The sequence below is a fragment of the Tupaia chinensis genome, unplaced genomic scaffold (assembly GCF_000334495.1).
Source record: "Tupaia chinensis unplaced genomic scaffold, TupChi_1.0 Scaffold148012_1, whole genome shotgun sequence".
In the NCBI taxonomy this organism is placed as follows: domain Eukaryota; kingdom Metazoa; phylum Chordata; class Mammalia; order Scandentia; family Tupaiidae; genus Tupaia; species Tupaia belangeri.
This window is the reverse complement of record NW_006207862.1, coordinates 2,864,833-2,878,302: the sequence shown is the minus strand read 5'-3', so window position 1 is coordinate 2,878,302 and position 13,470 is coordinate 2,864,833. Positions and strand designations below refer to the sequence as shown.

At 53.4% G+C, this 13,470-nt stretch overlaps 1 protein-coding gene across 1 annotated transcript in view; it reads left to right on the top strand.

Annotated features, from left to right (window-relative positions):
- The first annotated feature begins 2,995 nt into the window (after positions 1-2,995).
- SLC29A3 (solute carrier family 29 member 3) overlaps positions 2,996-13,470 on the top strand; it is a 55,288-nt gene continuing 44,813 nt past the window's right edge. Inside the window, exons 1-2 of the mRNA XM_027768921.1 lie at positions 2,996-3,128; positions 4,313-4,399. Coding sequence (XP_027624722.1) covers positions 2,996-3,128; positions 4,313-4,399 — 220 coding nt within the window. The remainder of the gene's footprint in view (positions 3,129-4,312; positions 4,400-13,470) is intronic.

The following is a 13,470-nucleotide window of genomic DNA, read 5'->3' as shown; positions in this document are numbered from 1 at the left end:
AGCGAGTTGCCCCCCGTGGGCACAGCCTCGGGTCGCTGTGCGGCCTCTGTCCTGTGGCTGTGCTGTGCTGGGGCCACCCAGGCTAGCCGGCACATGTGCATGGCAGACTCGTGTTGCTGCCACCACAGCCTCTGCCATGCCCACATGCGGCCTGGGAGTCCCAAACCAGGACTCAGGCTCCAGTTCCGCCCTAGACTGTGTGACCTTCGGCCTGTCACTGCCTTCTCTCGTTACCCTGTTTATACCTAGAAGGCCCCACAGCTGCCGCCTGAGACCCTTCGGGTTCTCCTCACCGTCTTCTAGGCCTCTGAAGGAAAGTCTAGTGGGTGGCAGACCACACTTGCTGTGCCCGCCTCCACACCCGCTCTCGTTCACACCCCTGCACGGGGCCTGCTTGCACTGCCTCCAGGATGGGAACTGTGGCTGGATGAGCCCCGGCCAACCACCCAGGTGCCATTTCCAATCTGACTTCTAGAAATCATGTCCCGTGGCCAGGAGCACAGAACTGGTAGCTGGAGCCTCCTGGGAGGGTTCCAACTGTCCAGCTTTGTAAGAAAAGCCCAGAAAGGATCTGCCGACTCCACCCATCTGCCAGGCGCTGTCTGGCGGGCCCTCGCTGCCTGCCTTGGGAGTGGGGTCAGAAGTCTTTCTTCCTCCTACCTGAGAGGCAGCCCCCGGGGCCCGGATACCGTGAGAGCAGCTGCTTGGGTGCCGTCGAGGTTGTGCAGGCGCACACGGTGTTTACGTCTCTCATCGCGCGTGTGTGCGTGTATGTGTGTGCGTGCGTGCCTGTGCTTTTCTCCAAGGGCACGTCAGGGAGCCCCGTGGACGCACGCACATGGCCCACCTGCCTGTGGGTGAGCAGAGGCAGCCCCCGGGGCCCGGATACCGTGAGAGCAGCTGCTTGGGTGCCGTCGAGGTTGTGCAGGCGCACACGGTGTTTACGTCTCTCATCGCGCGTGTGTGCGTGTATGTGTGTGCGTGCGTGCCTGTGCTTTTCTCCAAGGGCACGTCAGGGAGCCCCGTGGACGCACGCACATGGCCCGGCTGCCTGTGGGTGAGCCCTCCTCTGCGTCCCAGGCAGGCCTGGACATCGAGGCCATGGGCCTGTGTCCTGCCCTCCTGAGCCCACAGGGTCAGTCTGTCTTCTACGTGCCTCTCCCTCTGCCCGCCCTCGCAGGGCCCCAGGCTCCAGGGCTCAGGGCAGGGCCCTCATATCCCAGACCACCCAGGGCCCACTGCCCCCTTTCCCCCAGCCCCCTGGCAGCTGAGCCAGGCCCTTAGCAGGCCTCCGAAGGGAAGCGGCCAGGAGCCTGGGTACAGGGTGTAGCTCTCATGGGGCAAAGGGCTGGAACCCCTCACCGGGGCGTGGACATAGTTAAATGTCCAGGGGCAGGGGCTGGGGGTGTGGTGCAGGACTCCAGGGATGGCCCCCTACCCACCTCTGTTTATTCTGTAAACTACAACCTGTAAATAACGTTTAGCATTCCTATTGTAACAAAATTAATTTTTATGAAATAAATTATATTTCCTAGTCTAATTGAAAAAACTCAGGTTGTATTTCCTGCTGTCTTCTTGGCTGTCTTTCTGTCACCAACTTCTCCAAGTTCCATGGAGGCTCTCTGAGCCCTGGAAATGGTCAGGCTCAAGTGCCTCATGTGACAGGAGAAACAGGCCCAGAGTAGTGTCAGGGCCTCCTGCAGTCACACGGCAAGTCAGAGCCCATGCCGGGTCTGGACTCCCGTCCCTGCCCACCTGCCCGTGCTTTCTGCGCAGAAGCATCCTCAGGATCTGCTCAGGAGTTGGTCGTTAAGTGCCCCGGGCTAGGTATGGGGCAGGAGTTGATAAAAAGGAACGTCCTCACTGGCTCGGGCTAAGCAGGCGGTTCCGAACCCTCGCCCGGCACCTGAGAGTACTGTGCAGGTGGAAAGGGAACGCTGCAGGTGGGGTCAGAGATTTTGGACCCAGTTCTCTCCCACCTGCACCGTCGGAGATTCGTGTTTTCTGTGAGATATCGCCAGCAGGTGGCAGTAACGGGTTTTTCAAAAACAATGACACCACCACAGTAAGTGGGTGTTAACTTCCCCACAGATGAGCGTCTTGAAAGGGGCGCCTTTTCCTCTCTCCGCTGGTCTGCTCCGCCCTGTGGACGTCAGGTCTCCGTGCGTGAGCTGAGTCTGGGCCTAGCATTTCCTGGCGTCTGTCACCTGCTCTCCAGTGGATTCTGTGCTCTCAGTTTGCGGTGAGAGTCGTGGAGAGTCAGTGCCCAGTCAGCACATTAAAGGCTCGGAAAAACCCCATGCGAAGCTGGTCTCCCCTTGGTAAGCGGGGTGTCCCAGATCGTTGGGCCATGACACTTCTAACCTCTTCACACCCTGAAGTATGTGGAGCCTACGGCCCTGCCAGCTGACTGGGACCTGTGGCTCCGGGGCTCAGCTGTGGCCTGGATACCTCCAGTGGGCTAGTCTGCCCCTGAAAGTTACCAGGACCAGGGAACGCCTGCATCTGCCCTCCGGGAGCGTGCGGCCTCGGTAGGCACAGTGGCAGGGCACGCTTGCCTACAGACCATGGCGCATACCGCCATCATGGGCTGGGGACTCGGGTACCTGGAGGGGTCCCGTTCAGGGGGGCCTTCCCAGCAGAGATGAGTTTGGAAGAGGATACGTAGGGGAGAAGAGAAAAGGTACAGGCTCAGAGCTATGCTGGTTTCGGAGTTTGCTGTCTGGATCCCAGGAGCCCCTGCCTGGGTGCTGCTTTCCCCGGGCTGCATCTGACAGTCCATGGTGCCCGGCGCAGTCCCTCCATGGGCTGGAGACCAAGGCTGGTCCTCTCCCCAGAAGTCTCTGCTCTGCCAGATGAAACCCAGGGCAGGGTGTGGCTGGCAGGGCTTGGCTGTAGCAGGCCCTTGAGTCGCAACTATTCCCCTACTCGCAGGTGCCCAGGGACAGGGGCCCGGCATGCACACCCATAAACACTGCAATTACCCAAGGCAGGCATGCCGGGCATTCTGCAGCTAAGGAGTGCAGGGGTCACCAGGACCCATTCCACAGACTTCAAGGACAGCCAAAGTGGGTATCCTCAGCTGCTCCAAATCCCCGCCTACCTGATGCCGGAAGCAGGGCCCAAAGGTTTGCCTAGTCTGCACTTGAATACTTCCAGTGAGGGGGAGCTCATTACTACCTAATAGTCATCATAATTGCTGGCAGGCCAGCAGAGGCAGAGTGGTTAAGACAGCTGGATCCCACACAGCCAACTACGTGGCTTGAAAAACACGCCCAGCGCATACGTGGGCATGCCCAAAATGCGGAGAGGAGAATGGAGAAGGGATTGCAGCATGGCCACCCCTTTAGGGAATGTTTTCTCTCCTCCTCTCTCTCCCAGTGAACACATGTGCCCTATAAATTTTAAAATAATAATAGCTGGCACTTATTAAATGCTTACTTATTTTCACTTTAGGGTCTGACTTTACCCTTGGGAGACAACAGAATAAATTTGAGCCTTCTACTCCACGCCAGCTTTCAGAGACTTGAAAACGGCTCTCACGGTCTGCCCTAGAGCTAAATGCTGGGCCCTCGTGTGGCTTGGCTCAGCATCCACATGCCCTCCGTGCTCCCTCAGGGTGCTGAAGGCTCACCTCCATTTCCTCAGCTGCCACAGGGGAATCATGGCGGTACTCGCCTTACAGGGTGTGGGAGGCGTAAAGCCACCCGTGTCTGGGCAGCACAAAGCATAGGGTTTGGCACTAAGGACACTCAGGAAATGGGTGCTCACATCATCCCAGCTCAGCTGCAGGTTTAAGGGAGCAGTCTGCGATGTGCCTGACCCAGGTTTAAACGCCGGTTACGCACACTCCTGGAAACTTGGATGTTCCTACAGTGAGGACGGCAGCCTCTACCCCAACGTAAACGGTCAGAGGGCAACAAGTATTGGTTCTTTTCCATTTTGTCACCATCAGCATGACTAGGAATTATGGGAGCAGCAGGGATGATTACTATCACCTCCTTCATTCTGAGCTCAGTACTTCTATTTATGTAGCCTAAACTTGCCCCATCAGACAAAGATAGAAGGAACATGCTTGCATTTGCAGACACCTGAGATCACAAAGCGCTTTCATGTGTGTCCCACATGTTTTCTTTTCATGTAGCCCGGAAAAGGTCAGTGAGTCACAGGCTAGGGCCAGTCTTCTCCTGACTCCCAGATCAGTGCTCCCGCTCAGCCCGCACAGCCCCTCCTCGGTCTATACTGTTCCTGACATTGGCATGTCCTTGGGCATCCACTAAACACTCAGACCGAGCTCCTCCCTGATTTTCAGAATCAACCCCACTACCACCACTGCTGGAGAAAAGCTGGATGAGGAATTTCCGCCTGGCTCTACAGACGGGGAAACTCAGACCCAAGGGTAACCATCACCTTGTCCCCCTGGGTCAGGACAGGACTCCAGAGCTTCTGGGCCAGTGCAGACAGTTAGCTAGGTTCCGTTTCCGCTCAATACAACCCTGCTTACACTAAACAAGACTTTCACAACTCTAATGTTGGTGAAGGAAGACAGACAATAAACTTGGGGTGTAAAGACAGAATTTTTTTAAAGAATTAATTTATTTATTTTCACATGAGTTTTGTCAGAGAAAGAGAGAGCGAGAGAGAGCAAGCCACCAGGTCCAAGACTCAAACCATGGTCAGCCATGTGGGAATTCCAACACCTTAACCACCATGCCACCTGCTGGCCCCGATAGAATGTATTAAAGCTAATAGCAAAGCAGCATTATGAGCCAGGATAACTGGGAGTCTGGGAGGACCACTCCAGTGCTACTAAAACGGAGACGTGAGAACCAATGCACCAGAGAGAAGGGAAGCTCAGAGGAGTCGGGTGTTCTGTTCTTCCCTGACTCCACCCTGCCCGAGCCGCTTGCTGGTTTCTGCCCGGTGAGTGCCAAATGAAAGTAGCAGCTAAGTGGCGGAGAAGTTAAGCAGAGCTTTGACACCCACTGCAACAGAGAGACAAAAATGGAAGTTGCGGGCCCACCCGGAAGGAGGAGCCCTGGTAAAAAAACCAAGCTTTTAACTAGGATCCTTGAGGGCTACAGCCTAGGAGTAAGAGCAAACAGGAAAAATATCACACCTCAAGAAGACAGAAAACCAGCACTCCTAGTCCCTTATCCAGCTGCTGGCGGGAAGCTAGGTAACTCTGCAACTTTTCATTTGTAATGTTTGGCATTCAGTCAAAAAGTACTAGACATACCAACACATGGGACCAAGAAAAAGACTAGAAACCGCACGTCCGAACATCCAGGTGAGCCTTATTCCGATCATCCGGCTGACATCTAGTGGGCTCAGGGTCCAGCTTTCTCTTACTTTAGGAACCGGATTCCAGCCTCACACTGGACTGGAAACCCTTGTCCTACCCTTGTCCTCACCGACACTATGCCGTCTTCCACACAACTTCTACTATACAGAGGCCAGAGCAGTCCCAGACGCGAACCTCACCCCAGCTGACATCAATTTGACCCTGAAAGTTGAGACCTGATTGACCTCACCTGTCTAGGAGCTAGCAGCTCTGCACCCCATAAAAATGGAAGAGGCCCTCCTACCCGCCTCACATGGGAATGAAATCCTCACACACCTAGACCATTTCTCAGATACACGGATTCCAGAGTCCCAGACAAGAACTCTGTCCTCACTCAGCGTCTGGTTGACCTGAAAATCTCCTGGATCGTTGAAAGAGTCCTGATGCATTTTTGCAGAGAAAAATACGTCATGACTTTTCCGATGACCCAATATATGGGGCTGAAAGTGCGGGTGGAGAAAGAGTGACCAGACAACTGGCCCATTTTGGGGTGAAAGAGAGGCCACTACCAGCTCCCTGGAACTCTAGCAGCCCCTTGGGCGCTGTGAGGGGATCAGACCCCAGGCTCTGTCAGCCAGAGTGCGAGTTGAACAATATAAAAGTCACCACCAGGTGGCAGCTGAAAAATCTACGTGACGAACCAAGAAGGAGCTGAATCCCCAGACCAGAGAAAGTCTGGGAAGCTGGATTCTGTCCTAGGGACCCCCAGACCGTGTTTATCTTCCGGGGAGGTGGGAAGTTACAGGGCCCACGTGTGGGCACCCTCCAGTAGCCTGACTTCAACCTCAAAGGAGTACAAATAAGATTGATATCTGGTGTCTTACCAGAAGCCATGGATTGAGAAACACAATGAGATGACATCTTTAAAGTGCCAAAAGAAAACAACCACCAAACTAGAAGTCTGTACTTCCTGAAAATATCCAGACCAACAGAAACTGAAGGACTCCCTTGCTAACAGACCGACATTGAAAGAAATACCACTGGGAGTTTTTTAGGCTCATACAAATGATTCTAGGAAGGGACAAAATGCAGGAAGGGATGAGGAACAGCAGAAAAGATAAAGATTGAGTAAATAGCAACTAATATCAAGGATAAAAAAGAAAAGTAAGGTCTCTTGCATTTTCCTATAATGTAGAACTAAATTATATGAAAATAGTAACATAAAAGTTGGGGCAAGATAAGTGAAATTTAAGTTTTTGAAGAAACTTGCATCACCTGGGAGAGTGGGAAATGTACCAATTAATATTAGAGTCCAGTAGGTCACGTGTGGGTGAATACAATCCCTGGTGGATATTTAACATATAAAAATGAGAACGAAATCATTTTTAAGGTTGCTCGATTCCAAAAGAGACAACAAAGGAGAAAATGAGAACCACAGACCCCATGCACTTAGGGGGAAAAAGTAGGCGGGTTAAACTCAAATACACTTGTTCACCAATTACTTAAATGTGAATAAAGGCTCTAAGTAAAAGATACGGATAGAATTAATTTTTTTTAAAGTATATACCAGGGTTTGGCAGGTGGTGGTGTGGTTAAGGTGCTGGACTCCCACATAGCTGACTATGGTTCAAGACCCGAACCTCGTGGCTTGCTTTCTCACTTTCCCTCCTTGTCTGTCTCTCTGTGTCTCTCTGGTGAGCACATGTACCCTACAGAAAATTAAACAATAATAATAAAATTAAATATATATTTTAACTGTACATACATACCACTTGGGGCCAGCAGGTGCCATGGTGGTTAAGGTGCTGAATTCTCACATGGCCAATCGTGGTTTGAGTACCAGACCTGGTGGCTTGAAAAATCTCACAAATACATAGATACACTAATTATTTTTTTTTTTAAGTATATACCACTTACAAGAAACACACCTTACAGATAAAGACATCTGATAAAATTAAAATGATGGATAAAAGGAACATGGGCAACCTCATGCAGAATAAAGCTAGTGGAACCCCACCTGGGAGTCTTCAGCTCCTCCAGGTGCTCCTGGAGTCTGAGAGATGCTCAGTTTCCTGATCTAGATGCAGGCGGTTCGGACGTGTTAATCGTGATCGCTCATAGACTCGACACTATGATCTGCTCACTAACCCCTAGGTCGGTTATACTTCCATAAAAAGATGTCAGGTTTTTTTTAAAAAAAAAGAAACAGTAATAAGGATGTGGAAGAGAGCGGGAGGTTGAACTCACAGAAAGAAGAGTTGATGGATCCTTGAAGGCTCCTGAGCAGGTGGGAAGGGGGGAAGGGAATCAGGCGTCAGAGGAGGACCACCTTAGGAAGGAGAGCAACTCAAAACAGGTGCTGTGGGGTAGGGGTGGTGCAGAGAAATGGGGGGATCCCTGACAGCCGGCTTCTGTCTCCTCGGTAAAGGAGGAGTGGGGAGGCAAGGCTGACTTAGGGTGGGCTGTGTTCAGGGCTTGAGGTGAGCAGAGGACGAAGATGGCCTCGCCTGTGGAGAGCGGGGGCCAGGGCATGTGGCAGGACTGCTGGGGAGTCCAGGAGGACCGTCCGGGGCTATAACCCGATGCCAAGTGGACCCCGTGGCCTGCGCTGACTCCAGCGGACTCCTGCGCTCAGGTTTAGGTTTGTCTAGCCAGGGCTGGCCACCAAATCCAAAGAAACAAGGGGCACGGGAGGCTAGGGCACTGAAGGATGTTGTACAGGCATGGACACTGGGGTCTAAGCTGCCTCAGGATGGCAGAACGTCATACCTGACGGACAGAGGGGAGCTGGGAGGGGCATCAAGGGCTGGTCTCCAGGAAGTCCCAAGCTTTCCTAGAAGGAGCCTTTGAACCAATACACGGCAAAGAGGAGTGGTTAGAGCTGGAGTGGGGCATTAAATTAGAATTAGTGCAGTTATGGGTGATATCCTACCTTCCAGAACCCGTGTACCTATCTTAGGGACCGGGTAACCCTGGAAAGAAAGATCCTAGTGAATGATCCCTGCCTGAGAGCACATGCAGTGACAGAGCAGTGCCACAAGATGGCAGCATCAGTCCATGAACCCCATGCAAGGCGTCCTCCCATTCACCAAGCTGACTTCTGCGCTGGGGCTGGAGGTGCAGGGGGTGATTAAAACTGCCTGTGCAAAATACTCAGGCTCTTTCCAATTGTTTAATCCTTGCAGATTAGCAGTCTCTCGGTTAGGGGAAAAGAAGGGAGTTTGAAGGGCTCCAATGTTGAAAGATGGAGCATGTGTGACCCCATCTACCCTAACCACTTTCACTGGACCCCTGGATGAGCTCTGGAGGCAGAAAGGTGACAGTCTGAATCTTGGCTCTGATGGTTACTAGCTGTGCGACCCCGAGCAAGGTGCTAACCTCTCTGTGCCCCAGTTTCCTCAGAAGCACGGGGCTGACAATAGAATCTTCTCACGATGCTGCATGGGGGGTGAAATGTGATGGTTCCCCTGTGGTGGGCGGCAGTGGCAGAGGCAGAAGGGAAGCATAGGGTCCTCGTGGCTCACCTCTAAGATTAACGACAGTCAGTATGTTTATCGGGGACCTACTCTGTGACACAGAGGTCCACAGGGTTGGTGTTATCACATCCTTCACAGAGGAGGACACTGCGGCTTGACTTCCTAGAGACACACAAACAGAATCAGGCCCAGTCTGTTGGACGCCAGAGCCCTGTTCTGGCCATCGAGCCAGGGGTCCTTCGTATGGGACTCCCCACCAGTCCTGACATCACACCCCTGTTCCTCGGGCCAGGAGCGCCAACAGCCAGGTGGCTCTGCCCCACGCCCAGGACCCTTCAGCACACTGCCCAGCCCAGGAGGGACCCGCTGCTTCTGCTGAGGACTGCGAGCTGTGAGCTGTGACACACCAGCCCGGGGGCGTTTCCTTCCTCCTCCATCCCTCTGACTTCCTTCCCTTCCTCTCCCCCTCCCTCCCCTCTGTCTTATCTTCTTCCTCCTGCTCTTTTTCTTCCGGGAGTGTGTTTGGGAGTAAAGGCATCTTCACCACTCACAAACGTCTCCACTGACATTCTCTGACAGTACTCGCACGTGGGTGGTCACCGCCATCAGCTCCACCCTGACCCAATGACCCACGCACCCCAGCTCCTCTCAGATACACAGCGGGGACCCTCAAGGCAGAAAGGGGGGCCACTCCACTCCTAGGCACTGAGGGGGTTCAGGACACACTGCCTCACATTGTGGCTGAAGCAGACCAGAACACATTGCCCCAAAATACACCTCTCTGTAGGAAGATTTGAGCTGCTTGTTTTGAGAAACTGCAGACACAGGAAAAGTTCTGAAAATGAAAGTAAAAGTTACCCTCTTGTAGGAGAGATGTACTTTGATCAAGAAAATCTCCATTTGTAGGGGCCTCCTGGGGTCAGCAGATAGTATGCTGGTTAAAGCATTGCCTGACTGACCATGGTTGGAGTTCTGAACCTGGTGGCTTGAACATCAAGCCGGTCACGTGGGCGTGCATGCCCAAAATACCAAGAGGAAACAGAAGGAGAAGGGATTGCAGGGTGGCCATCCCCACGGCAGTGATTTCTTTCCTCCCCTCTGTCTGTCTCAGTAAGTCTTTCTCCGGTGAGTGCACATGCCCTATGGCAAAAAATAAATAAATAAGTAAGTAAGTAAGGGCCCCCTCTCTGTGCTAGGACTAGAGGGATGACTTGGAGTCACAGCCTCTCCAGTGGAGAGGGCCTTAACCAAGATTGCAGACTTGCTTATCAAGCGTTTCCTGGCCATTTCCTCATAACCAGGAATCCCCACACCCTTCTCCCTTTGTTTCAGTTGAAGATGGTTTGTTTTGTTGTTGGTTTGTTTTTGTTTTTGTTTTTTTAGAGAGAGATTTTTGCTATTGGCCGTGTGCACTCACCAGAGAGACAGAGACAGAAAGCAAGACATCCCTCCTCCCCCACACAAGGGGAATGGCCAACAGCGCAATCCCTTCTCCTCCATTCTCCTCTCGGGATTTTGAGCACACACGCACACAAGCCTGGCATGAGTTTTAAGCCACTGGGTCCAGGTCTTGAACCATGGTCAACTATGTGGGAGCCCAGTGATGTAACTACTACGTCACCTGCTAGTCCCTGAAGATGATTTTTCAGCCTGAACTCAAAGCCATGTTTTTGAGATGTGCTCAGTTCTCAGAATATACTTGTTATTAATCTTCTGCAGCTTTTCTCCTGTTACTCTGTCTTTTCTTTTGGGCAGCCTTTCCATCTCAGAACTCATAGAGGCTAGAGAAAAGTCTTTTCCTTCCCCTACAGCACCTATTGAAAGGGGCCTTTGTGGTCTGCCCAGGACACGTCCAGTGAGGGTATGGGAGCCAGCAATCATGGGGCCTGCCCACACCAAGCTCCCAGTCCTGACCCCGAAGTGCCTGCTGTCACGCCCACCTTGCAGAACCCACCTGCACTCGGTCCCCTCTCTATGCCCCTTCTGGGCCCTGTTTCCCTTTCTTCTGATCATCTGTGAGGAAACATTCTTTTTGTAAACCTTGTCATTGATGTGGCCTCCAGCCTGGGGAAGAGAAGGGCCCACACTCATCCTGAAGCAGCTTAGGGGACATGCTAGCCACCTGTGTCTTCCAGGTCCTTCTGCCTTAATGACAGAGTCGTGGCCAAGCCCTTTCTAAACACAGCCCTAGCCACCTGCTCCTCCTAAAGCCCCCCAGCCAGCACTCTGGAGGAGGGCTCCTGCTGCCTCTGACTGTGTCAGCACGTGTCCTGTGACTGTGTCGCTCAGTCACATGCACGTGCGTTCTCCATGGCTAAGCTAAACACGACTATACACCTCGGGACTTCGCATGAAGGACACGCCGCCAGATAGCACAGTGTAGGGCCAAAGAGATGGCACGGGGGGCTGGGGGCTGGGGGCTGGAGCAGCAGCTGCCCTGATTTGCTGCCTCACTAGCCCCAGGGACTTTAGTCACCCATGTTGTCCCCTCCCTCCCCAGCTTCACCTTCCTGACTGCAATGTGGCATGAAGAAAGTCTTGCCTCTGGGTCTGCCACTCTGCCATTCCCAGCTGTGTGCCTAGGAAGACTCTTCACCTCTCCGAGCTCACGTTTCTCATGGGGACAGTCCTGTTTCGCTGGGTTGTGGTCCTCGAGTGAGAGAATGTTCATGAAAACGCTTTTTATATTACAGAATTGTTTTTGAAATGTAAAGAGGCTAAAATGAAGGTCTGAGAACACCCCCCCCCAACAAACTACCACCTTTCGGGAGAAGAGACTCTTCCTTGAAAGTGGAGGAATTTGCAGTGAGAGCTTGCATCTATTGCCTCACTTAATCTGTCTTCCTGGCGAGCACACGTGCCCTATAGCAAAAACCTCTCAAAAACAAAAACAAAAACAACTCATCGACACTTGTTGACGCATGGCAAGGCAGATTCAGGACCATCGAGACAGGCATGCAGACATTGCAATGAGGCCTTGCACGTGGGGAAAGAGCCAGGCTCAACTTCAAATATAGCAGGGACAGAGAGAATCCAGGCAAGGGACAGGAGCAGCTGGTGGGTGGAAAACGACTAGGAGGAAACATCAGGGGAGGGGACACTCTGTCTCTACTGACCTACCAGGATTGTCACAGAGGGCAGGCCAGGGCAGTCAGACATTGTCTGGGGGGTAGGGGAGGATGAGGAACCGGATCAGATACCCAGAATATTCAGATAGCCAGGAGTGGAGGTTTTCACTAAACCAACTTAGTGCTCTTGCTAAAACTGTGATGGGCCTTGGGACCAGCAGTTAGCATAATGGCTATGTCGCTGGACTCCCATGTAGTTGACCACGGTTCAAGTCTTGGACCCAGTGGCTTAAACTCACGCAGGGCGCGTGTGCGTGCATGCCCAAGATCCCGAGAGGAGAATGGAGGAGAAGGGATTGCGGCGTGACCATCCCCCCTGGGGGGTGATTTCTCGCTTTCTGTCTCTATGTCTCTCTCTGTCTGTCTGGCGAGCTCATGCGCCCTATAGCAAAAACCTCTCTCAAAACAAAACAAAACAAAAACCAACTGTGATGGGCCTTGCAGAAGATGCAGAAACCTGAAGTCTGGCCAAGCCAAGAATCTTGGTCACCTCCAGTAGTCCTAGCAGACCCTGGGTTTCAAAGAGGTTTAGTCATTTTACCATTCTCCCTCAGCTTCCTTGTGTGAAGCTGAGAGCTTCTCCAGGACTAGACAGCTGACAATTAGGGTGCTGTTCCCCAAACTTGCCTGCTGTAGGAGCTCGTTAATGGGTCTGGCTCAGGGCCCTGGCCCTGACCACTGAACACTACATTGCTTTATAAATTTACCTGTGCCAGGTGTTGGGAGAAAAACAAAGAGGTAGATAAGGTGCTGGCTTGGGGCTCATCGAGGAACAGCAACTCTGAGGAGCCCCCTTCCCTAAATCTGGGTGCCCAGAGAGTTTTGTTTAGGACGCTGATTATAAGATGAGAGACCAGGGCAAGCAGCGGGAATGCTCTGAGAACCTGGCCACAGCACGGAGGGGACTGTGGCACCTGGCAGCCCTGGGCTGGCCGCTGCAAGCACCTGCTATGGATGGTTACAGAACGTCAGGCCCTCCCGGCCGTCTGGACATGTGCTCTGAACCAGGACTGAGCACACCCTGCTATGTTAGCTGCAGGGGGCTGAGGTCACAGGGTAAGAGCCAGATGCAATTGCTGACTGTGGCCCCGGTGTTTCCAGTCAGGGTCTCAGTCTCCTGTAAACACCCACCAAGCCCGGGAGGCCAGTTCAGCCGGGGCATGAGTTCCGCTCCAACTCCTGGGCGGCATCCTGGAGGGGTGGGGGCTGCATGTGGAGGGTGTCCTCTGCAGGAATCTGGGGCAGCAAAGGGAGGGCTGAGACCGTGGGGCCCGCGGGACCGAGCAGCCAGGAGAGCTGGCCTCACCGTGCGCTCGACTGCAAGCGTGGGCAGTGAAGGCTCAGGGCCTCCTTTTCTCCACCTGTGAAACGGGTAAGTGGTGGCCCCAGTCCAGAGCTGGGCGGGGAGCACAGAAACGCCCGAGAACACAGAAGGAGAGGGAGTGTGCAAACCGGGAAGTGCCGGCCGGGGCCGGCGCCGGCGGGGCGGGGCCAGAGGAGGAGCCCGGCCTGCGGGCCCGGCCCGCGAGCCGAGTCAGCCGGGAACCCCAGCCTCCGGTGGCAGTGGCCGTGCGGCCTCGGG